Source organism: Molossus molossus, unplaced genomic scaffold (genome assembly GCF_014108415.1).
Source record: "Molossus molossus isolate mMolMol1 unplaced genomic scaffold, mMolMol1.p scaffold_m16_p_3, whole genome shotgun sequence".
NCBI lineage: Eukaryota > Metazoa > Chordata > Mammalia > Chiroptera > Molossidae > Molossus > Molossus molossus.
In genome coordinates this window covers 43830887-43857870 of record NW_023425366.1, presented here as the reverse complement: position 1 = coordinate 43857870, position 26984 = coordinate 43830887, and the positions used below count along the sequence as shown (strand labels likewise).

General features: G+C 36.4%; 2 protein-coding genes across 4 annotated transcripts in view; both read left to right on the top strand.

Annotated features, from left to right (window-relative positions):
* The window catches only part of CENPK (centromere protein K), a 75989-nt gene that overhangs the window by 11084 nt on the left and 37921 nt on the right, over window positions 1–26984 (top strand). For all 3 annotated transcript variants that reach the window (XM_036279506.1, XM_036279503.1, XM_036279504.1), the window contains exons 3-8: window positions 1571–1627; window positions 5957–6029; window positions 10096–10142; window positions 25251–25333; window positions 25430–25528; window positions 26106–26232. In XM_036279506.1, coding sequence (XP_036135399.1) covers window positions 1571–1627; window positions 5957–6029; window positions 10096–10142; window positions 25251–25333; window positions 25430–25528; window positions 26106–26232 — 486 coding nt within the window. The remainder of the gene's footprint in view (window positions 1–1570; window positions 1628–5956; window positions 6030–10095; window positions 10143–25250; window positions 25334–25429; window positions 25529–26105; window positions 26233–26984) is intronic.
* On the top strand, window positions 4472–5049 carry LOC118641885 (60S ribosomal protein L19-like). Its single transcript, XM_036279507.1, has one exon. The coding sequence runs from the start codon at window positions 4480–4482 to the stop codon at window positions 5047–5049; it is 570 nt and encodes a 189-aa protein (XP_036135400.1). The 5' UTR covers window positions 4472–4479.

Sequence of the window (26984 nt, the reverse complement as noted above, 5' to 3'; positions counted from 1 at the left end):
AAAGTGGAAAAATGTCCTCTGGTGAGGATAAAAAAAAAAAAAGAGCCCTGGCCAGTTTGGCTCAGTGGTTAGAGCGTCGGCCTGCGGTCCGGAGAGACCCGGGTTCGGTTCCCGCTAAGGGCACGTACTTCGGTTGCAGTTTGTCCCCGGCCCTGGTTGGTCGTGCGGGTGGCAGCCACTCGATGTGTCCCTTCACGTCGATGTTTCTTTCTCTCTCTCCCTTCCTCTCTCTCCCTCCCACTCTATCTGTACAAAAAATGGAAAAATATCCTCGGGTGAGGATAAAAAAAAAAAAAAAAGAAAAAAAGAAAGCCCAGCCCAGCCAGTGTGGCTCAGTGGTTGAGCATCGACCCATGGACCGAGAGGATGCTGGTTCGATTCCCAGTCAGGGCACATGCCCAGGTTGTGGGCCTGATCCTTAGTGGGGAGCGGCAGAAGGCAGCTGATTGATGTGTCTCTCTCATTGATGTTTCTCTCTCTCTTCCTTTCTCTCTAAAAGTCAATAAAAATATATTTAAAAGAAAACATAATCTTGTTAACTATTGTAATCCAATACCCCACCTTGCTCTCTCCCACCTTCATATACATTCCCTCTTTAATTTCAAATGCATAAAAGAAGTTGCAAAACTGTTATTCTCTAGAGCATTTGAGATCTTGCTCCACGGCCTATATCATTTATTTGGCTTGGATAAACTCTTATAAATTTTTTTAAAATACTGTAAATAGAAATAACCACAAATAAAATTTAAATTACTCATAATTTTATTCAGATGTAATCACTATTAACAGTTGTGGATTTTTAAAAAAAAATTTTTTTTTAATTCTCACCTGAGGACATTTTTCCATTTTTGTTCAGATAGACTGGGAGGGAGAAAGAGGAAGAGAGAGAGAAAAACATCTATGTGAAAGGGACACATTGAGTGGCTGCCTCCCACATGATCCCAACCAGGGCCGGGGACAAATTGCAACGAAGGTATGTGCCCTTGACTGGAATCGAACCCATGACTCATTGGTTAGCGGGCTGATACTCTACCGCTGCGCCAAACTGGGCAGGACGAAACCTCATCAGAAGGTATTTTTCCATTGATTTTTTTAGATAGAGTGGAAGGGAGGGAGAGAGAGGGGGAAAAAAAAAAAATCACTGTAGGAGAGACACATCAATTGATTGCCTCCCACACGGCCCTGACTGGGACTATGGACAAACCTGCAACCCAGGTATGTGCCCTTGACTGGGAATTGAACCCAAAACCCTTTGGTCCTTGACCCAATGCTCTAACTGCTGAGCCAAACAGACCAGGGCCTTTTTCCCTTATTTCTCATACTCATTTTTTAATTCTGTATAGAGTCTAATTACCATTTTACTTTCAATGTAGTCATCTTGGGACCTATTTGGCTGCCTTCCTTGTCTTCTTGCTTAGAAACTGAGGAATTAAAAAAATATGTTGTATTACATCAGATAATTGTGTATTGTTTTAAAGGAGTATCACATTGACTGGTTTAAAAGGGGAGGGAGAGGAAATTTTGGGTTATAGTGTGTGACTTGTTTTTTTTTTTTACTTTTTAAATTAAGTGTCAGAATAAAATATCGCTTGTTGGAACCGAGACACTCACTGATTCCAATGCTCAGGTATGAATCCTTTTTGTCTTTGGAATTCACTGTTTTGAATAAGAAGTTTATCTTCTTTAGTTTTTCCAATTATAATAGTTTTGTTAATACCTGTATGCTTAATCATTTGGATAATTCCTGATTTGAGAAGTATTTTTAAAACCTTCTTAAATAAGCTGTTATAAATAAATAAGAATATTTTTTTATTTTATTTGTCTTTTCACAGCTACACATACTTTTAATTGTTGAGTCAATTGTCCCTCAGCTTTTATTATGATACTTTGTTAAAAATTAGAACAAAGACTTTTCTGCTTTGTGTTAGATACAGTAGCCACAGTTATTTTACTATCTGTGTGGAATCTTAACTGATTTTACCCTAGGCTTAAAAAAAGGATTAAGATATCTGTTTTAATGATCGACCTATGGAATTGACTTAGGAATATACCAAACAGTCAATGCAACAGATTAAGAATTTAAAATATGACAAACATGATAGTTCCAATGTATGAGAAAGGGATGAATTAGTTAATGAATGATACTGGTACAACCTGATATCTGTCTGGGAGAAAATAAAATCCAACCTCCGTATTTCATTATATAAAAAAGTCCTAGGTGGATTGCCACAAAAATCTTACAAGAAAAGTGAGGAGACTGAAATCTAATGACAAAGGTGAACTTAGCTATTAACAAAAGTCTAGACATTATAAAAGAATACTTAGATATATTTGATCATATAAAGAGTGAAAAATGTTTCAGTAATAAAAATTCTAAGAACAAAAATATACAAATAATTCCAGTGAAAGTTCTCCAAAATCGGTGGGAGCATGCCAAAAGATAATTGAAGGCACTCCAGAAAGTATTACTTGAACATCAAAAGTAATAATGGCCTAAATTCATTATAACAATATGAAAAAGTTATAATCTATGAGCAAAATAATATTCAATAAAAAATGAGAATGAGAGAAAGAAAGAAGAGGGGGAAAAACTAATTTGTCACTTTTGGAAGTACATGTTACATCAGATCTGTAATCTAAAAATTGGTGATAAAGAAGCCACCAATAAATATAGAGTTCTGTTGTACAGGGTAAAACTGCATCATGTATTTGGAAGAACATTCGTATATAAACTATCATCTGTTTTTCTTGGGAAATGTGGTTTTTAATTGTGTAGAAATTGATACCTACTGAATCAATTAGTAGGGATTGGGCCTATACCTTTCCTGAATGATTTTCATGCAGTGAAGCAAACACTGGCTTTGAGGGTGTTACTTAATGTAATTGCAAATAATCAGTATCTTGAGATAGTCAATAATAACATCTACTGAATCCGCCAAATGTCTTTTCCTATGGTGTTGAGGGCCCCCAAGATTACTTTCAGGTTTGATGGTTCTGTAAGAGGACTCACAGGACTCAATGTATAGTAAACGTAATGGCCGAGATTTATTACTATGAAAGGTTACAAAGTAAAGTCAGTAAAGGGAAAAGGACCATGGGGTGATGTCCAGAGGAAACCAGGCACACACTTTCAGGAGTCCTCTCCTAGTGGAGTCACACAAGACATGCTTAATTCCCCCAGGGATTTGTGACAATGTGTTTGAAATGTTATCTGCCAAGGAAACTCATTAGAGACTCAGTGCCTAAAGTTATTTGTGGGGGCTAGTCACATAGTGTCCTCTGCCTAGCAGTTATCAAAATACCAGATTCCCAGAAGGTAAGCTGGTCTTCAGCGTAAGTCATATTCTTTGCACAGTTTAGGCACAATGAGCCACTGTCCAAATTCCCAGATGCCAGCCTTGCAAACAGGCCTTTAAGGATAATCTTAGGACTTGCTTTGTTAACTCTTTTCTATACACCTATTAGACTTAAAATCTTCAATATTAAAACTTACTTCATTTTCTAAAGCAAGAAGTTGGATATATATATTTTTTTAATTTTTATTTTTTTTATCCTCACCCAAGGACACTTTTTCCATTTGTTGTTCAGATAGAGTGGGAGGGGGAGAGAGAGAGAGAGAGAGAGAAAGAAACATCGACATGAAAGGGACACATCGAGTGGCTGCCACCCGCACAACCCAACCAGGGCCGGGGACAAACTGCAACCGAGGTACGTGCCCTTAGCGGGAACTGAACCCGGGTGTCTCAACCACAGGCCTACGCTCTAACCGCTGAGCCAAACTGGCCAGGGGGATAAGTTGGATATTTTAAATGAGGAAATTACAGGATATCTCAATTTTTTATGTTTAAATAACTTTAGAAATATTACTGTAAGTGTGTGTGTGTGTATATGTATATATGTATTTTGTTTTTTAAAGAAAGGGTTGTTTAATTTTATAACAAGATAAAAAATAATTTGAGTGTTTGCCTTAGTTGGGCTTTGGTAAGTTAAGACCTGTGTTTCATCAACATTGTATGAGCTTGAACAGTATGAAGTACTGTTTTTCAATAGGTGAAAAATTGAATATCAGTGATTTTATATATTTTAAACTAATATGTGAAGAAAATGATATTAATTCTTTATATTGATATAAAGAATTATTATATGATAGTTTTGCCTAGTTTAAATACTACTTTTTAAGAATTTGTTATCACTTCCTAATAATGATAATAACATTTATAAATCACTTTATAGTTAATAAACTTCTCAGATTCTTATTTAGTTATCTTTAAGAAAATAATATTGAACTCTCCTATGGAAAACAATTTAAATACCTGCAAATGCATTTTTATATAACTATATGAAGTTTTCAAAGAGACTAGGTTTTGTTTTTGTTTTTTACCTCTGACTCTTCAACGTTATAATACAGGTCAGGGTCTTTGAGCTACTTGCTCTGTATCATAAAAATCAGTTAAGAGCCATGAGGTGAGGACTCACAGTATGCTTAGGCTTCAAAAGAGGCTTGCCTCCAGCATCCTCCGCTGTGGCAAAAAGGAGGTCTGGTTGGACCCCAATGAGACCAATGAAATCGCCAATGCCAACTCCCCTCCGCAGATTCGGAAGCTGATCAAAGATGGGCTGATCATCCGGAAACCTGTAACTGTCCATTCTCCGGCTCGAAGCAGGAAAAACACCTTGGCCCGCAGGAAGGGCAGGCATATGGGCATAGGTAAGCGAAAGGGCACTGCCAGTGCTCGAATGCCTGAGAAAGTGACCTGGATGAGGAGGATGAGAATTCTTCGCCGGCTACTCAGAAGATACCGTGAATCCAAAAAGATCGACCGCCACATGTACCACAGCCTGTACCTGAAAGTGAAGGGTAACGTGTTCAAAAACAAGCGGATTCTCATGGAACACATCCACGAGCTAAAGGCAGACAAGGCTCGCAAGAAGCTTCTGGCTGACCAGGCTGAGGCCCGAAGGTCTAAGACCAAGGAAGCTCATAAGCGCCGTGAAGAGCGGCTCCAGGCCAAGAAGAAGGAAATCATCAAGACTCTGTCCAAGGAGTAAGAGACCAAGAAATAAAGCTGTGCCTCTCTTACCTGTACATAGTGGCCTTGGCAATTACATGGATCAGTCATTTAATAAAAGTAGCCTTCATCTAAAAAAAAAATCAGTTAAAAAAGACAATACTTTGTGTTCTTTTAGTGTAAATATTAAAGTAATACTGCATTTTTCAAATGTGAATTATTTTGTTTTGCTGCTAATAAGAATTATATAGAGGAGATAAAAATGTGCTGAAATTTAACTTTAAGCTTACATAGACTTTAATTTTGTGGTCTAATCAGGCAACAGATTTATCACATAGATTTGTAATTACCAAAATTACAATGATTGTAGCCACCTAATATGAGAACCATATTCATCCTAATTTATCTTTAGCTAAAAGGGTATACAGTTTACAGACTATTGTGTAGTAAAACTGGTTTTTATGTGTGGCTTGTGGAACCAGTCTCATTTTATAATTGTTTCTATATATGTATTTGAAGTTATTTTTTGCTACTCAGCTAAAACAGTTTCAATTTTTCTGAAAGTGCATAGAGAGGAAACAGAGCATCTTTAATGCAAATCTGTCTAAAAATTATTGGCAAGAAGTAACATCCTTTAAAAAAAATAGTTTAGGGAATAAACTTAATGTACTTAGGTTCTTTTATTTTATGTTAAATAGTGAAGTAGAATTGATCGTTTTTTAATACTATATCACTGATATAACTGGCAGTTTATGAGCTATAATTAATATGGTTTAAAGCAGAATTCTGGAGTGATAATTTTTTATAGTTTCGATGGATATATGTTAACCATTTATGGCAAGACCTTGTATTAAAGTATTAAGAATGTCTACACATTCATCTATGAGTAGTTATGAATATTCTACAAGGAATGATTTTGTTTTATGCTCTTGTGTTTTTTTTTATAGCTGTCATTATTAATCATGCAAGTGAAATGTTTAACTGCTGAACTCAGTCAATGGCAGAAAGAAACTCCTGAAAGTAAGATCCTTATTTTTAGGTTTATATTTTTGTAAACAAAGGAATGATCACAAGAAGAATTATAAGATCCATTTAGCATTTGCTATATTGCATTGATATTAGGAATTTACCTTATTTTTATTTCTTTATATACATTATTTTGTGCTTATTTTACTATAATAGATGAACATATGTGTCTCACATTATAATAATTTTGATTATGGAGACATTTTTGCCACATTTCATCCTCATAGACACAGTCTTATATGCTAAGTAGAAACTATAAATTGTTTCTTAATGAATGAAACTTACCTAGTGGAAAGGTATTTTAGATGCTTATTTATGGAAGGGCTACATAAATTGCATGTGGCCTTTTGACTTGTCAGACTAAAACCAACTATATTTTTGCCTTTAGTTGAGAAATAGAAGATGGCTTAAAAATCTGTAGTTATAACACCCAACTAGGACATATTTTTCTGTTATGAGAGCCTACATTTCTCTATGCCATATATATCTGTGTATGGTATTCTGTATGGATTATACCCTCTTTTTCCATATATGTCTCCCTTCTTTCTGCTTATTCTATCCTTTCCTTTAACTCTCCCCGTTCCTTTCTTAGTCTCATTTGTAAGCTTATCATTCTCTGTCCTAGTTATTGGGAGTCTTTTTTCTTCATTCTCTTCCTAGACAATTTCATCTGCATTCTTTGTCATAATTACTGTATTGATGCCAATGTCTACCATTGTTCCACATCCTCCCTCCCACATAGTATCTTCTTAATTTTAGCACACACATACAATTGTGATTTTCATTTGCATCCAACTATATATTCTGTTGCCTTGTGAGCATTATATTGAGCATCTCAAAAGCTGCTCATACTCTGCTTTTAAAATTTGTTGTTCTCTAGAGGACTGTACTCAGCTCTTATCGCTTCTTACTCTAAATGCTGTTCCAGCATTATATTTTCTGATCCTGTTTTTGTGTGTTATGTCTTCTAGATTAGGTTGCTAACTTCTAGATTAGAGTGCTAGGGTTGCCATTTCAAAGTACCATGGACTGGGTTTTTAAATAACAGAATTTTATTTTCTCACAATTCTGGGGACTAGAAGACCAAGATCAAGGTATTATTTTCTTCTGAGGTCTCTCTTTTTGGGTTATAGATTGCCATCTTCTCTCTGTGTCTTTATGTGGCCACCCATCTGTATCCTGATCTCTTTGTATATGACCTCATTTTAAATTAATTACCTTTTCAAAGACCAAATTCCAAATATAGTCATATTCTGAGGTACTGGGGATTAGGACTTCAACATTTCAACTTGCGGAGTCAGGTGACACAATTTTTATAACAATTTCCAAAACTATCCAAACCAGATTTTACTGTAGTGTCATGCTTATATATCTTTCTAGCTTCTAGACATCTTTCCCAAAATATTCTGTAGGTACCTCTGATTCATGAACTGGTCTTCATTCCCTGACCTATTGAATTTTCTGACCTATTGATATGCCAAAAATTTGAGTACTTCTAGTTTCTTCCTTTTTTATGTTTCATATACAGCCAGTCATAAAATATTCAACCTTATTGCCACAGATTTACTTTAGGCCTTCATTCCTAATCCATTAGTTATTATAATAGACTTTTTACTTCTCAATCAAGATTTCTTTTTAGGCCCTGGCCAGTGTGGCTCAGATGGTTGGGTGTCGTCCCATGCACTGAAAGGTTGCTGGTTTTGTTTTCGGCTAGGGCACATGCCCAGGTCGTGGGCTCAGTACCCAGTGTGGAGCATGCAGAAGGCAGCGGATTAATGTTTCTCTCTCACATCAGTGCTACTCTCTCTCCTTCTCCTTTCTTTTCCCTGAAAAATCAATAAAACATCTTTTTTAGAAAAAGTTTTGTTTTAGTTGGAGATTTTCAAATTTAAAAGAAAGTTAAAGGCCTGACTTTATTCTTTTACATGTGTATTATCTCATTTTCCCAGTAACGTTTGTTGAGGAAATTGACCTTTTTCTCACTGAATTATCTTGGCACCCTTGTCAAAAATCATTTGACCATAGAGTGAGGATTTATTTCTGAGCACTTTATTCTGTTGGTCTATATGTCTTTCTTCATGCCAATAGCACATGTTTTATTACTGTAGATTTGTAGTTGGAAAGTAGGATGTCTGAGACCTTTCTAACTTTGTTCTTCTTTTTAAAAATTGTTTTGGCTATTTGAGATTCCATGTGAACTTTGGGATGGATTTTTCTATTTTTACAAAAAATATCACTGGGAATTTGATAGGGATTACACTGAACCTGTAGATTGCTTTGGGTAGTATTGACATCCTAACAACAATAAGTCTTCCAGTCCTTGAACATGGAATGTATTTCTATTTCTTGGTGTCTTTAATTTCTTTCAGCAACATTTTATAGTTTTCAGTGTATAAGTCTTTTCCTTCCTAGGTAAATTTATTCCTAAATATTTTATTGTTTTTGATGCTCTATGTCAGGGAATTTTTAATTTTTCTTTTTCTTATTTTCATCATCCCTGACATATACACTTGGTACTGGTAACAATGAATACACAGACTGCCCTGTTGGTCAAATATATACCTTGCTTAGGGTTGTCAGTGCCATAGGCTGCCACAGAGGAAGGATTTAGAAAAATCTTTGTATTCTTAGAACCTACCATATTGTATTGGTTGAAATAGTTGTTGGAATGAATATTGAAATGCTACTATTGGCTACACTAAGAGGGAGATTTTAAAACTTTATGTTCTTAGAATCCTCACTGCATTTGTTGAAATGATTGAGTATATTCTGTGGCTACCTATAATCAGTTTTAAGACGGGACCTATGAAACACATGTAGGAAGCTCTGGCCTGTTAGAGGATCCTCTTGGATAAGCAGATAGCTTAGAAAGTTTTCGGTAGCATATCATTTGAGGAATTTTAAATAACATTTTATTAAGAAAGGTAATATTCTAAGTATAAGGGTTGAAGTTTTATTTTTTTTCTTTATTGATTTTAGAGAGAGAATAGAGAGAGGGAATAAGAGAGAAACATCAATGAGAGAACATCAATTGGCCTCCTCCTGCATGCCCACCATTGGGGATTGGGCCCACGACCCAGGCATGTGCCCTGACCAGGAATCAAACTGGGATCTCTTGGTGCATGGGATGATGGTCAACCTCTGAACCACACCAGCTGGGCAGAGTTGAACTTTTATAACTATAAGGATTTAATTTTGCTATACAAAGTTAAAATGAAATATTCTACTCATCAGACTGGCAAAAATTTTAGACAGGTTTATAATATCTTTTGCTGTTTGTTTTTTTTAAATTCATTACTCACAGAAATTTTTAGAAAAGAATCTTGCATCTTATATTAAAATTCAAAATACACATTTCTTTTGTGAAATTCCATTTCTGGGAATTTCTTTCATAGTAATGAAAACACCAATACAGAAAGACATAAATAAAAGAATGCTTACTGCATTTTTGTTTTTTGTTTTTTTACAGCTAAAAATTAGACACAAAATTAATGCTCAGTTAATAGCAAAATAATTTAATGCATTATGGTATATTTACCCTATGGAATATTGTGCAGTGATTTAAAATTATGAATTAGATTTACACTAGATGACTAGAAAGGTTTTCCATGGGGGTTATGTTGAGTGAAAATAAGATAAAAATAACATGTATGATAGGATCCCATTCTTGTAAAACCAGCATTGACAAAATTAATAACCCTTGCATTTTGATGTACAGATGTGTAATGTATCCATATATATGTATGTATGAATAGGATCCTATAGAAGGAATATACTAGAGATTATTCATTTTGATTTTTAATGATTGGGAAAACAAAAGAAAAAGACACTAGAAACAAAATGCATGATATCACATTTGTCTAAAATAATATATAAGTTAGTTATATATAAAGCTGTTAAATAAAAATAATTTCATAAATTGTACATGTATCATAAAAAGTTCTGTAACATTAAATGAAATGGGAAAGGTGTATCTGAGAAACTACAAAGTCAAATTCTTGATTTTTGAGAGTTAACTAAGCATATGTATAATTTTTTATTTGTTTGTTTGTTTATGTAGTACTTCCACTGAATGAAGAAATTCTGTTAACATTAGGAAAAGAAGAGGTAAGTTACTTAATGAATTTGTAGTAACCCTAAATAATTTATCAATATAAATGTTTTATATAAATTTATGACATAAGAAGTAGGATGCAACCAATTTAAAACCATGTTAATTTTCTATTTTAATTTTAATTATGTTGTATTTAACAGAATATTTTACTTTATTTTTTGGACCTTTGTATTTTATTGCTGATATTTTTTTAAATAATTTTTTATTTTTCAATTACAATATTATAGTAGTTTCAGGTGTACAACCTGATGATGAGACATTTATATAATTTATGAAGTGATCATATTCCATTGTGTATGTACTACTTCTTCATTGTCCATTTGTCTATTGATGGGCATTTAGGTTGCTTACATATCTTGGCTATTGTAAATACTGCTGAGTGAACATACAGATATATATGTCTTTTCGTTGGTGTTTTGAGTTTCTTGGATAAATACCCTGAAGTGTAATTTCTAGGTCCTCCTTTTTCTCTTGTTACAGCCTTTATTTTAAAGTCTGTTTTGTCTGGTATAAATTATTGCTAACCCAGCTTTTTTTTTACCCTTTCATGAAATATCTTTTTCATCTCTTTATGTTTAGTCATTATCTTCTAATCTGAAGTGAGTTTCTTGTAGACAGCTTGTGTATGGGTCTTGTTTTCTTATCAGTTCAACTACCCTGTGTCTTTCAATTGGAGCATTTTGTCCATTTGTATTTAAAATAATTGTTGATAGACATGTATTTATTGCCATTTTATTATTCATATTTTTTATCTGTCTTTTCCTTCTCCGTAAAGAAGACTCTTTCACATATGTTGTACTGCTATTTTGGTGGTGATGAACTCCTTTAACTTTTCGTGATCAAGGAAACTTAATCTGTTCTCCCATTCTAAATGATAGCCTTACTGAGTAATTTTGGTTGCAGGGCCTTGTTTTTCATCATTTTGAATATTTCATGTCACCTCCTTCTGGCCAGCAAAGTTTTTATGGAGAAATCAGTCTAATGAGAGCTTTCTTGTAGGTAACTATCTGCTTTTCTTTTGCTGCTTTTAAAATTCTTTCTTTGTCTTTAATGTTTGGCATTTATTTTCCTTTATTGATTTTAGAGAGAGAGGAAGTGAGAGGGAAATAGAAACATCGATGAGAGAGAACATCGATTGGCCGCTTCCTGCATGCCCCCCACTAGAGATCGGGCCCACAACCTGGGCATGTGTCCTGACCAGGAATCGAACAGTAACCTCTTGATGCATGGGTCGACACTCAACTGCTGAGCCACACCAGCGGACAAACCTTTAGCATTTTTATTATGATGAGTCTTAGTGTGGGCCTCTTTGGTTTCATCTTTTTTGGGACTCTGTTTCCTGGGCTTGTCTGTTTTATTTCCTTTGCCAAGTTAGGAAAGTGTTCAGACATTATTTTTTAAAATAGGTTTTAAATTCTTTGCTCTCTCTCTTCTCCTTTCAGCATCCCCATGATGCAAATGTTGGTATGCTTGAAGTTGTCCCAGAGACCCTTAAAGTACCCTCATTATTTTCTTTTATTAATTTTTTCATAAAGAGAGAGGAAGGGAGAGAGAGATAGAAACATCGATGAGAGAGAACATTGATTGGCTGCCTCCTGCATGCCTCCCATTGAGGATTGGGCCCACAACCTAGGCATGTGCCTGGACCAGGAATCAAACTGGCAACCTCTTGGTGCATGGGTCTACGTTCAACCACTGAGCCGTACCAGCTGGGCTACCCACATTATTTTTTATTCTTTATTTTTTCTCCTGCTATGATTGGGTGTTTTCTTTTACTTTATCTTCCAAATCACTTTTTTGACCTTCTGCTTCATCTTATCTACTGTTGATTCCTTCCAGTATATTCTTTACTGTTTTTTTTTTTTTTTTTTGGTACATTCCCCTAGCGGGAACCAAACCCAGGACGCTCTGGTCTGCAGGCCAATGCTCCAACCGGTGAGCCAAACCAGCCAGGGCCCTTCTAGTATATTCTTAATTTCAGTTATTATATTCCTTATTTCTGACTGGTTCTTTTTTATGTTTTCTCTGTTTTTATGTTTCCTGTCTTTTTGTTGAAGTTCTCGCTGAGTTGATCTATTCTTCCCCTAAATTTGTTGAGCATCCTTATAACCATTGTTTTGAACTTTGTATCTGGTAGATTGCTTGTCTCCATTTTGTGTAGTTCTTTTCTGGAGTTTTGTCCTATTCTTTCATTTGGGACCTGATTCTTTGTCTTATCATTGTGGCTGCTTTCCTGTGTTTGTTTCTATGTATTAGGTAGAGCTGCTATATCACCCGGGCTTGGCAGCATGGCCTTAAGTAGTAGGTGTCCTATAGGGCCCAGTGGTATAGCCTCCCCATCACCCGAGCGGAGCACTCCAGGTGTGCCCTCTGTATGGACTGTGTGTACCCTCTTGTCGTTGTTGAGCCTTGATTACTGTTAGCATGTCAGTGGGAGGGATTGAGCCCCCTGGGCTGATGGGCTGCGAGGACTAGCATGACTACAGCAGGGAAGCTGCTCTTCGAGGGCCCACCCCACAGAACAGAACTTGCTGCAGTGGGGCTCTGGTGTTCACCAAGTCCTCCCCTTGAGTGTGTTGCTTGTGGAGGGGTTGGGCATTGCTCCGGCTTGGTCTGAAGCTGTCCACTTAGTACACTGACTCTGGGGCCTCCTGAGAGGGTCAGGCCAAGGTGAGCCACTGCCTGTGCCCTGACTAGGGTCACCTGGCATGAGCTCCAAAGTAATCTACCAGTGGTTGCCAACTGTGCTGGGCTTGGAATTGCCCAGGAGAGGCCAAGCTGTGAACTGAGGCCAGCTGTCGCTAGTGCTGGGCTTGGGACTGCTTACAAAGAGGTACAGGACGTGCTGTGGACAGATGCTGCTTGTTTGGGATTTGTGGAACTTAGATTTTAGGAAAGTCTGCAGCATGAACCAAGACAGGCCATTTAAATGGAAATGCCACTGGAAGCAGCTTGGATGGGTCCAAAAGTTAGTTGGGTTGGGGCTCAGAGAATTACCAGAGCAGGGCAAACAATGTTAGCCACATTGATGGAGACTCAGATATGGTACCCACCTGCTAGCTCTATGGGGAGAGACTATGGTTTCTACCAGCGCTTCTTTCTGGGAAACAGCTGCCCCTCCACACCTCAACCTGAAGCCAGACAATTCAGTTCTTGCCATATGTCCCTGGTGTCTTTTGAGCTGTTGCCCCAGCGCTGGAGCTCAGAGCAATTGAGTTCAAGCGTGTCTGTGTTGTGCAGTCCCTTTAAGAGGACCAGCTGGGACTTCAACAGCCCTCTGTCTCACTCAGCCACAATTCCCACTGGTTTTCACGGCCAGAAGTTATGAGGACTTCTCTTTGTAGCACTGGAGCCTTGGGCTAGAGATCCTGGTGTGGAGATGGGACCCCTCACTCCTCAGGGGGGACCTTCACAAGCCTAGGTGTCTCTCTTGAGTTTTAACTGCCACACATGGGTGTAGGACCATCCAGTTCACAGTCTTCGCCTCTCCTACCAGTCTGGAAGTGGCTTCTATATGTTCTTAGTGACAGGACTTCTGTTCAGCTAGACTTCAGATGGTTCTCAGTGATGCTTGTTCTGTAATGTAGTTGTAATTCTGATGTACTGTCTTGACCCTGAACAGAATATTTTAAAAGATTTAAATTTTGAACTCAATTTGTATATCAGATCTATTGCTAATATTAGCGTTTAATATGTAAACCTTACTCTTACACTTAATTTTCAGTTAATTAAACTCTTTGTAATAAAAGCAAAAATGTTAAATATAGCTAAAAATCATACACATACATTCTTTTCAAAACATAACATAAATGTCAATAAAGACATAGTTTCAAAGTGTGAGTCCATTAGGTCAAAGTGTAGGAGAGAAGATAGAAGCAAACAGAAATTTTAACAAGGTTGTAGAGCATGGGAAGAGATAATTATCTGTATGTCTAGGATCAGAAGTAGGGTTGAAAAGAGATATCATCTGCCTTACAGAATTAAAGAAAGACTTGGGATATGAAGCAACCTAAATTCACCAATGAAAAGGCAAAGAGTAGCAGATTGGATCAGATAACGAAACCCAACCATATGCTGCCTTCAGGAAACACACTGAGCTGCAAAGACAAATATAGACTCAAAATGAAAGTGTAGAAAATAATTCTCCAAGGAAATGGCATCTACAGAAAAGCAGGTTCAGCCATACTTAATCTGACAAAATAGATTTCAAGATAAAACAGGTAACAAGAGACAAAGATGGCATTTTATAATGGTAAAGGGGACAGTACCTCAAGAAGAAATAACATTTCTAAATAGATATGCACCCAATCAGAGAGCAGTGAAATATATAAAGCAACTACTAACAGAAGTAAAGGGAGAAACTGACAATAACACAATCATAATATGGGACCTAAATACTCCACTGATAGCTCTAGATAGATCATTCAAACGGAAAAATCAATAAAGAAATATCTATCTTAATGGACACATTAGATCAAAGGCACATAATTGACATTTACAGAGCCTTTTATCCCAGAACATCAGATTATATATTCTTCTCTAGTGTTCATAGGACATTCTCAAGGATAGACTATATGTTGTAACTTAAAACTAGCCACAACAGCCCTGGCTGGTTTGGCTCAGCGGTTGGAGCATTGGCCCGCAGACCAAAGAATCACAGGTTTGAGTCCATTCAAGGGCATGTACCTCAGTTGCGGGTCAGTCCCCAGCCCTGGTTGGGGTCATGTGGGAGGCAACCAATCAATGTGTCTCTCATCAATGTTTCTCTCTCTCTCCCTCTCCCCCTCCCCCCCAATCTGTCTGAAAATAAATGGAAAAATATATCATGGGTAAGGATTTAAAAAAAACTAGCCACAACAAATGTAAGAAAACTGAAATCATATTAAGTATATTGTCCTATTACAATGCTTTAAAATTAGAAATCAACTGCAAAAAAGAAGTGAAAATAAAAACCCACAAATATCTGAAGATTAAACAGCATGCTACTAAAAAGTGGGTCAAAGAAGAAATAAAAGGTGAGATTAAAAGGTGAGACATGATAATGACAATATAGTATATCAAAACTTTTGGGAATGCAGCGAAAGCAATAAGAAGAAGGAAATTTGTATTATTACAGGCCTGTCTTAAGAAACAAGAACAATACCAAGTAAACAACCTAACCTTACATCTTAAAGAACTAGAAAAAGAGGAACAAAAGCAGCCCCAAAGACAGCAAAGGAAGGAAATAATAAAAATTAGAGCAGAGCCCTAGCTATTGTGGCTCAGTTGTTTGACTGTCCTGTGCACCAAAAGGTTGCTGGTTTGAATCCCGGTCAGGGCACATGCCCAGGTTGTGGATTTGATTCCCCACTGGGGGTTGTGCAGGAGGCAGCTGATTGATGTTTCTCTCCTTTTCTCTTTCTAAAGTCAGTAAAAATATATTTAAAATCAAATACTATGAAAGACCATATGCCACCAAATTCAATAACCCAGAGGAAATGAATAAGTCCCTAGAAATATGACCTTCCTAGATTGAATCATGAAGAACTGGAAAATCTAAATAGGCTGATCAACAGTGAGGAAATTAAAGCATCCATAAAAAACCTCCCCCCAAAATAATAGTCCTAGACCAGATGGCTTCACTAATAAATTCTATCAAACATTCAAAATAGATTTGATACCTGTCCTTCTCAAAATCTTCCAGAAAATTGAAGAAGAGGCAATAATTCCTAATAATTTTATGAGTCAACGTTGATACCAAAAATGGCAAGGATAACATAAACAAAACTATAGACTCTCTGATGAATACAGATGCAAAACTCTTAAACAAAATACTAGCAAATTGAATACAACCATACATTTATAAAATATATGTCATGCCCTGCTGGTGTGGCTCAGTTGGTTGAGTGTTGTCTCTGCACCAAGAGGTCACCAGTTTGATTTCTGGTCAGGGCACATGCCCAGGTTGCGAGCTTGATCTCCAGTAAGGGGCATGCAGAAGACAGTGATCGATGTTTCTGTCTTTCTCCCTCTCCTTTTCTGTCTCTCTAAAATCAACAAAAATGTTTTTTGTTTTTTTTTTAAGTCAAGATTTAAAAAATATATATATTATGTCACAATCAAGTGGAATTCATTCCAGGGGCACCAGAATGGTTCAACATAAGCAAATCAATCAATGTAATAAATCACATTAACAAAATAAGGATAAAAGTCTTTTATCAATAGATGCAGGAAAGCATTTAAAGAGATACAATAACACCGTGGCTGGTATGGCTCAGTGGTAAGAGCATTGCCCGTGGATCAAAGAGTCCTGGGTTCAATTCTGACCAAGTGCACATACTTCGGTTGCAGTTCATCCCCTGCCCTGGTTGGGGTTGTGCAGGTGGCAACCAATTGATGTGTCTCTCTCACATCAATGTTTCTCTCTCTCTTCTACCCTCTCTCCCTCCAGCTCTATCTGAAGATTAATGTAAAAAATATCTTCAGGTGAGGATTAAATAAATAAAAATAAAGATATCCATTTATGAGTAAAACACTCAATAAAATGTGTATAGAAGGAAACTACCTCAACATGATAAAGATCATGTATGACAGTCCCTCGTTAGCATACTCATTGGTGAAAAACTGAAAGCTTTTCTTCTAAAATCACTCTTACTCACCACAGTACTGGAAGTCCTAGCCAGAGCAGTCAGGCAAGGGAAAGAAATAAAGAGCATCCAAACTGGGAACAAAGAAGTAAAATTTTTACTTTTTGGAGATGACATGGCTCTTTATATAGAAAACCCTGATGACTCTACCAAAAAACTATTAGAAACAATAATCAAATACAGAAAAATTGCAGGATACAAAATCAATGTACATTGCATTCCAGAAAAAGAAGTGAAAAAAATTCACTTTGCACTTGCAACAAAAAGAATAAAATATGTACACGTGAACTTAACAAAGGATGTGAAGAACCTGTATACTGAAAACTAGAAAAATTATTAAAAGAGAGAAAAATCACAAAGAAATGGAAAGATATTCTGTGTCCTTAGATTGGAAGAATCAACATAGTTAAAATGTCCATATTACCCAAAGCAATATATGGTTTTAATGCAATCTCCATCACACTCCCAAAGAAACATTTTTTTCTATTTTTAAAATTTTTTTTCTTTATTGATTTTAGAGAGAGAAGAAGGGAGAGGGGGAGAGAGATAGAAACACCAATGAAAGAGAACATCAGTTGGCCACCTCCTGCATGCCCCCCATGGGGGATTTGACCCACAACTTGGGCATGTGCCCTGACAGGTAATCAGACTGGCAACCTCTTAGTACATGGGTCGATTCTCAGCTGCTGAGCCACACTGGCCAGGCCAAAGAAACATTTTTAAAAGACTTTTTTAAAAGAAATAGAACAGTGAATTATCAGATTTGTATGGAACTACAAAAGACCCCCAATAGCCAAAGCAATACTTAGAAAAAATAATGAAGCTGGAGATATCACATTCCCAGACTTCAAATTATTCTACAAAGCGACAGTAGTCAAAACAGCATTGTATTGGTAGAGAAACAGATACACAGATCAATGGAACACAAGTAAGAGCCCAGAAATAAACTCACATGTTTATGGGCAAACAATTTTTGCCAAAGGAACCAAAGACATACAATGGAGAAAAGAAAGCATCTTCAATGAATTGTTCTGGGAAAATTGAAAAGCTACATACAAAAGAATGAGACTAGACTACTGTTTGTTCCCATATACAAAAATTAACTCAGAATCTACCAAAGACCTAAATATAAGACTTGAAACAATAAATTACATAAAAGAAAACATAGATACTAAACTTATGGACCTCGGTTATAGAGAGAATTTTATGAATTTGACCCCAACAGCAAGGGAAATAAAGCAAAAATAAATTAACAGGACTATATCAAACTAAAAAGCTTCTGCGCAGCAAATGAGACCACCATCACAACAAAAAGGCAATCAACTAAATTGGAAAATATATTTTCAAACAATAGCTGTGACAAGGTGTGAATACCCAAAATATAAAAAGAACTTCTACAACTCAACACCAAACAAACAACCCCATTGAAAAATGAACATAACAGTCTGAGGAATACAGTAGACCCAGAAACATGGAAGTAGGGCACAGACTGACATCCCTCAGAAGAGGGGGTGGGGGGGTGGGAAGAGATAAACCACAGAACTTATATGCATGTATGCAAGACCAATGGACATGGACAACTAAGCTGGGGATGGGGCGGAGGTGGGATGGGGCGGAGGTGGGGTGGGGTGGGGGGCGCCAATGGGGTAAAAAAGGTAAAATATCTGTAACAAAAAAATAAATAAATAATTTATTTAAAAAATAAAATAAAATAAAATTGTGAATCCAGCCCCCCCCCCAAAAAAAAAAGAAAAAGAAAAATGAGCTGACAACCCACACAGAAACTTCTCCCAAAAACACATACAAATGGCCAACAGAAATAGGAAAACATGCTCAACTTTACTAGCTATTAGGGAAATACAAGTCAAACCTGCAATGAAATACCCCTCACATGTGTTAGAAGAGAATGGCTAGTATCCATAAGACAAGTACAAGAAGTGTTGGCGAGGTTATGGAGAAGAGGGAACCCTCACTGCTAGTGGGAATGTAAACTGGTGCAGCCACTACAGAAAACAGTATGTAGGCTCCTCAAAAAATTAATAACAGAGTTACCATATTTCCCAGCAACCCCTCTTCTGGGTATCTACCCCAAAATGTTGACATTTGTTTGCAAGATATTTGCACCTCCTGTGTTCATTGCAGCATTATTCCTCCTCTCCAAAGTTTTCTGTTGGTTCTTTTTTAAAAATTTCTATTTCTTTGGTAAAGTACTTGTTTTGTTCATTGATTTTCTTTCTGAGTTTGTTAAACTGCCTATCTATGTTTTCTTGTAACTCATTGAGTTTTTTCAGAACTGTAATCTTGTATTCTGTCATTTAAATTACATATTTCTAAGTCTTTAAGTGTATTTTCTGGAGATTTTTTTAAATTTTATTTTTGAGCTGCCCTGTTAACTTTGTTTATTCATGGTACTTGATATATTCCTTCTCTGTCTAGGCATCTATGTGAGTGGCATTTCTCTAGTATATTGTAAGAAGTCTTTCTATTGTTTTCTAGTAGGTGGCTCTGAGGCGCAAGTTGTTTAGTCTCTTGCACTGCTCTGACCTTTCAGATCTCTGCAGGGTGGTGGAAATGTCCTGTGTTCCCTGGGAAGGTGGACATCACTCTGTGTTCAGATTGCCTCAGTCTCACAGTTTCTACCCAGCGGGGGAATGTTTTAGGCAATGGGGTTCTAAATCTGGGAAATCCTAGGGCTGTCCACTGCAGCCAGACACAGCTGTGATAGATGGGGGTGGGGTGAGCTGGGGGAAGCTGGCTGCTGTCTTTGTTGTTTTGTTCTCCCAGTTGTGGTGACTGGCAAACCTCTGCATCCTCCCCTTTGTGTCTTCATCTAACCCTGGATTAGTTGCAGAGCATGCCTGTGGCTGAGGGAAAAAATATTTCTGTAGTACCAGTTCTCAGCTTTGCAGATTGTGTGCTCTGCAGCCAACACTCACTGCGACAGCTTCTTCTGGGGCCCAGGGCTAGCTCTGGGAGGTTGAAGAGAGGTGAGCTCTGGAAGGGTGAGGGCTGGCGGGCAGGCAGCCAGGCTTGTCTCTTGTTTCTCTGTCTGGAATGTTGATTGCCAAATGACTGTGGCTGCACTTCTGTGCTGCCCAGGTCACTGGGTTCAGCCACAGTGCTTACTGACCATTCCTTCAGAAATACTGTGTCTCTCTGCTCCTCCTGGCTGAAGGAAGTGCCAGTGGCAACCTGATTCCTCCCCTCTTTAGGCTGAGACCCGTAGTGCACTCCGGGCTGTAAGATCTGGGCTGTATCCCTGACACCATCTCAGATCTTCTCCCTTCTCACCTCCTCAGTTTGCTTCCACTTGCCCAACTTAAGTTGTTTCAATATGTGGATCTCTCAGACGTGTTTGTGCATTGACCAGTGAATACTTTGTTGAATTATAGCTGTTTAAATGGAAAGTTCAAGGGGAGACAACAAGGAGACCTCTCGCACCACCATTTCTTTGACTACAAAGCCCACTTCTGATGCCAACTGTGTCAGTGTTTTCCCCAAGACCACTCTCAGGTTCCGTGGTTAGCTAAATAAGCTCACAGCATTCAGAAGAGCTGTTATACTCATGGTTGTGGTTAATTATAGTGAGAGGACACAGATTAAAATGAGTAAAGGAAAACACCAACTATATGGGCCAAGCATATAGGAATCCTTTCCCAGTGGGTATGTTTAATTCTCCCTGCACCTGTATGTGATAACATGGTCAATGTGTGGTCAAGCAGGGAAGTTTATTTTAGCTTGTTCATGGTTTTTATCAGGGCCTCCTTGACTGACAGCAGCTACTCAGACTCCAGGTCCCAAAGCAAAAATGCATTAACCAAAAATGACATAGTTAGAATAAACTAATCAAACTGGTACCAACTGACCCAAGGCTCCAGGCACACTCAAACACCCTTCATAGGCAGGATATTCCAATGCCTCATAGCTTCTCTTCCAGGAATCCACCAGGAGCCAGTCCTGAACACAGGCCTTTCTTAGTAATGTCCAGTTTGTGCAACCTTGGCATGCTGAATTAACCCCTTTCACTGAACACCTGTTTTTTAATTCTCTTAACAGTGTCTTTTGAAGACCATAAGCTCCTAATTTGGTTCTATTTTATCAAGTTTTCTTTTTATTTAAAAATTTATTTATTTTTTTATTGATTTTAGAGAGAGGAAAGAAGAGGAAGAGAGAGATAGAAACATCAATGAGAGAGAACATCAATTGGCCTCCTCCTGCATGCCCCCCTCTGGGGATTTGGCCCACAACCTGGGCATGTGCCCTGACCGGGAATCGAACTGGTGACCTCTTGGTGCATGGGTCAACATTCAGCCACTGAGCCACACCGGCCAGGCTCAAGTTTTCTTTTAAGGTTTACTCAATTATAGGAAATATTTGTCCAACTTAAGGTCACAAAGATTTCTTCATGTTTTCTTTTAGAAATTTTAAAGTTTTAGGTTTTTGGGTTTCACATTTAGATCTATGATCCATTTTGAAATAATGTTTATATATGAATTTAGTTGTTGATAAAGGTTTATTTTTTGCATATAGATATGAATTGTTCCAACACAAAATGTTGAAAGAACTATCTGTTTTGGATTTTTTTTGCACATTTACTGAAAATTAACAATATATGAGTGAATTTATTTCTAGATTCTTCATTTTTTCTCTATTCTGTGCTTTGCATATGTGTTTTTTCCTTGGTTCTGGTTTCTGTCTTAGTCCAATACCACATTTTTTACTTACTGAAGCTTTGTAATAAGTCTTGAAATTAAATAGTGTAGGTTATCTAACTTTGTCGTTTCTTACCAAAATTGTTTTCTATTTTTATATAAATTAGAGTTGGCTTGTCATTCTATCCCATAAAAAAACCTTACTGAAATTTTGACTGAGAGTGCTGTGAATCTGTAGTTTAATATGTGGAGAATTGACATCTTTAACATATTGAGTCTCAGTTCAGATCCATATGCATTGCATGATCTCAGCATTAATTTAGGTGTTCATTTATTTGGTTTTTAAAATACCAAATACAGTGTTTTATATTTCACTATATATCAGCACATTAAAAAAGAAAAGAAAATCTTGATCATCTCAATGAATTCAGAAAGAATGAGAGAGAGACATTGATTGGTTGCTTCCCGAACACTCCCTGACCGAGGATTGAATCCACAACCTGGGTATGTGCCCTGACCAGAAATCTAACCCTCCACTGGACAATGCTCCAACTGACTGAGCCACACTGGCCAGGGCTCAGATAATATATATTTTTGTAATTTCAATTTCCAATTATTTATTCCTAGTACATACAAATGCAATTAATATGTATCCATTGATCTTGTACCTAGGGAGCATGATATCCCCTTTATTCTAATAGCTTTTTCCTAGGTTCTGTATGATTTTATTTGTAGCTAGTCATGTCATTTGAAATCAAAGGCAATTTACTTATTCCTTTCTATCTGAAAAATTGTTATATCTTTTTCTGGACTTAGTGTACTGTCCTAGAACATTTAATACTATATTGAATAAGAGTACTTATTTTTGCTTTGTTCCTGACCTGAGCAGATAGCATTCACTCTTTCACCATTAAGTGTGATGTTTGCAGCAGATTTTTCATTGATTCCCTTAATTAATTTGAGGAAATTACCTTCTGTTACAATTTATGAAGTCTTCATTAAATCACAAATTAATATTGAGTTTTGTCACTTCTTTCTGAATTCACTGAGAAGACCAAAATTTTCTTTTTTTTTGTCTGTTGATAAATTGCATTGATTTTTAAAAATTGATTTTGATTGTTTCACTGTACATTCCTAGAATAAATTCCACTTTGGTATAATGCATTAATCTTTTTTTATTTGCTGAAAGATTTCATTTGCTAAAATTTTATTAAGATTTTTGCAATTCTGTTCATGAGAGATATTGGTCTGTGATTTTCTTTGCTCCTGACATCTTTGTCAGGCTTTGTTATCAAAGCAATACCAGCTTCATAGAAATTGAGAAGTATCTCTCATCAAAAGAGTTTGTATAGCCCTGGCCAGTTTGGCTCAGCGGTTAGAGCGTTGGCCTGCGGTAGACCCGGGTTCGGTTCCCGCTAAGGGCACGTACCTCGGTTGCAGTTTGTCCCTGGCCCTGGTCGGTTGTGCAGGTGGCAGCCACTCGATGTGTTCCTTTCACATCGATGTTTCTCTCTCTCTCTGTTCCTCTCTCTCCCTCCCACTCTACCTGAACAAAAAATGGAAAAATGTCCTCTGGTGAGGATAAAAAAAAAAAGAGTTTATATAGAATTAGTATTATTCTTTGAATGTTGGTTAGAATTTTTATGTGAAGCCTTCTGGGCCTGGCATTCTCCTTGTGAAAAATTTTTAACTACAAATCTAGTTTCTTTACTGCTAGTCAGGTTTCTTGTTTTCTCTAAGCGAGTTTTGTCATTTGTGACTTTCATAGAGTTTATCTATCTGATCTCATTTTAAAATTTATTGACATAAGCTATTCATAGCATTCCCCTATTACCATTTTAATGTTTGTAAAATGTCACCATTTTCATCCGTGATGCTGGTAATTTGTGTCCTTTTTTCTTTATAAATTAGGCTGGGTAATTTTACTGACCTCAAAAAATACTTATTCTTCCTTTCTGTATCCTTAGACTTTGACTTTTTTCCCTATTTTTCAATTTCATTAATTTAAACTTTTATCATTTTTTCTTCAGCTTAATTTTGTTTTTTGTTTTTTTGCTCTTTTTTTAGTTATGGTGGAAGCTGAGGTCGTTTTACTGAGAGCTGTATTTTTCTAATATAGAGTTTTAGTGATATAAATTCTCATTTGATTACTGATTTTGCTTCATCCCAGAAATTTTAATATTGTTTTTATTTTCAAACAGCTTATAATTATTTTTCTGTTGATTGCTTCTTTGACTAATGGATTATGTAGAGGTCTGTTTTTTTTCTTTTTTATTTGTTTTTAAACTGTTTTTTTCTTTATTGATTTTAGAGAGAGAGGAAAGGAAAGGAAGAGAGAAACATCGATGAGAGAGAACATCGATTAGCCGCCTCCTGCATGCCCCCCACTGAGGATTTGGCCCACAACCTAGGCATGTGCCCTGACCATGTATTAAACCGGCGACCTCTTGGTTCATGGTTCAACGCTCAACCAGTGAGCCACACTGGCCAGGCAGAAGTCTGTTTTTAGTATCCAAATATTTGCAAAATTTTCAGGTACCTTTTCATTATTGGTATTTAATTCCATTGTTAGATCATATTTAAAGTAATATCAAGCCTGGCTGGTGTGGCTCAGTTGATTGAGCATCGTCCGATCGACTGAGAGGTCCTGGTTCGATTCCTGGTCAGGGCACATGCCCAGGTTGCAGGATCGATTCCCAGTTGCAGGCGTACATTGAGGCTACCAATCGATGTTTCTCTTTCATGTCGATGTGTTTCTATCTTTCTCTCCCTCTCTAAAAAAATTTTAAAAATCAATTAAAAAATTTTCAAAGTAATATCAATATGGTTGCTTTGACATGTATGTACTTGATCTTTCATTTCTAGTTGTCCAGCTTTTCTGTTCCTGCTTTCCTCTTTTCCCACTGTCTTGGATTAGGTGTGGATATTAAAAAATAAATTCATTATATTTGTTATATCTCTTTATTTTTGTGTATAATTGCTCTAGGTCTTGTAATATACATCTTTATATTATCATTGATGTACATTTAGAAAAAAACTAATGGTAGCTCTTGACATCAGGAGAATTAAACACTAACTGATTGTCTTAGAAACAAAGGGATCCTAGAAAAGGTCCAGAATCTATTGTAGTTTCCTCAAATACCTCAAGCATACATGCCTTAGGGCCTTTGTACTTAAAATTCTCTGTCTCTGGAACATTCTTTTGCTACATAGAGACATGATTTATATCTTGTCTTCTTTTTCTACTGCTAAAATGTTAACATGATCAGAGAGGTCTTTCCATATCATACTACCTCTCATGCATATCATACCTGTTCCTCCTTTCTGTATCCTTAGATTTTTTTTTTTTTTTGCCCATGTAACTTATCACTCGCTGGAATAATATGTTTGTCTGGATTCCCCTCTTTGTCCTGTTCATCTTTGTATCCCTGACTCCCTTCAACAATGCCTTGTAGTCAGTGACTGATTAATAAATACTTGTTGAATTAATGATATTCATTTGTGTCTGTTTTTGTATAGTCTCCTTAGAAAAGATACCTAATATACCTGATTATTGAAAACTCACCATTAAATTGCCTGTCAATATGAAATTAAAATGTATTGCTCAAAAACCACGTCTTATATTTTTTAATTTAACAATGGAATATTACAGAGAACTTAGCACCTGCCCTATATTTCTGTTTCAAAGGCTTTCTGCTCAGCTTTTTTGTTGTTAATTTCTGAATATAAATTTTAGAATTATACGTAAGTTTTATTATCATTCAGAAATATAATTATTTATAGGATTAAAGACTAAGCAATTAATATGAATTATTTGTTCCAGTTCCAAAAATTGAGACATGATCTTGAATTGGTACTCTCTACTATTCAGTCAAGGAATGAAAAGTTAAAGGAAGACTTGGAAAGGTATGTTTATATTATAATTACTATTAGTCATTGATGTGTGAATTGGCATTAATGTTTTATTTTGCTACTGTTTGTTTTGCTTTCCTGTTCTGAAAGGGAGCAACAATGGTTGGATGAACAGCAAAAGATATTCGGATCCCTTATTGTACTACATGATGAATTGAAACAACAGATTGTGACAGTTTCTGAATCAAGGTATTATTTTTGTGTTCTAGTTTTTTAAACTAGGAGAAAGTAGTTTCTTTTTTTTATGAGAAATACATGAAAGAAGGTAAACTTTACCAAAAAATTGTGAGTCTTATCCTAGCTTTGCCATCTATTAGTTACATGATCTTGTATGAATGACTTGACTACTAGTTTCCCTATGTATTAAATAGAGAATATTATTTTCATAAAACTAGTTATATTTGTTTTGAACAAATGAAATTTGAACATAGTTCTTAATCAACCTTATGAGTAACCAGTTGCAAACACTTACGTATTTTATCAGTGAGATCTAATTTTTTTTAAAAATCTATTAGAATCTTTAATGTGCTGAAATCTTGATCCATGTGGCTCAGTTGGTTGAGCATCGTCCTATGCACTGGCAGGTTTCTGGTTCAATTCCCTGTCAGGGCAAATGCCCAGGCTGCAGGTTCAGTACGTAGTCGGGTGCATATGGGAGGCAACTGACTGATGTTTTTCTCTCACATTGATGTTTCTTTCTCTCTCTCTCTCCCCTTCCTCTCTCTCTATAATTCAATGAAAATATATATATATATTTTTAAAAAAGAGTCTTTAATGAGCTGAAAACTAAACTACGTGATGTAAAAGACTATAAGGAGAAACTATTGATTACCTTGAGTGAGTTTCTAGAAGACCACTTTCCTTTGCCTGAAAGAAATGTTAAAAAGAAAAAGGTAAGTTTCAAAGAAGATATTCGTTTAGATTTACATGTATGAAATTGTTTCAGGTAGGATCAAATATAAATTTTCTGATAAATTTTTAATGTTATACATTTGAAAGTTATACACACATAGATACATGTAGAGAAATTGTACCTCATCATATTAAACTATTGAAAAATTAGAAGCAAACTTGTTCAATAATATAGGAGGAGTTAAATACACTTTGTGATATTGTATCCATATGATGGGGAAAATGCAGCTTTTAAAAAAATGTATTGAGCCTGGCCGGTGTAGCTCAGTGGTTGAGTGTCAACCCATACACCAAGAGGTCACCAGTTCGATTCCTGGTCAGGGCACATGCCCAGGTTGTGGACCCAATGCCCGGTGAGGGGCATGTAGGAGGCGGCCAATCGATGTTCTTTCTCATCGATGTTTCTATCTGTCTCTCCCTCTCCCTTTCTCTCTCTCTCCCTAAAATTAATAAAGAAAAAAAATGTATTGAACATTTTGAAATACATTTGAAAAGAAGTTAATGAAATGCTCATAGTTTATTGTTAAATGGATAAAATATAGATTACATTGTGTAAGTATAATTTATACCAAAAGATGTAATATTGCTTATGTCTAGGGGCTAGGATTATAGGAAAGATTTGTTTTCATTTTTACTGTTTTTCATGTTTTCCATGAACATATGTAACTTTCAAAATCAGAAGAATTGTTGTTTAAAATCTGTTAATGTAAGTTATTGACTATTTTAATAGTAG

Bases quoted from the DNA above. Each gene is read 5' to 3' on its own strand.
- LOC118641885 (XM_036279507.1), top strand. From the start codon at position 4,480: ATGCTTAGGCTTCAAAAGAGGCTTGCCTCCAGCATCCTCCGCTGTGGC.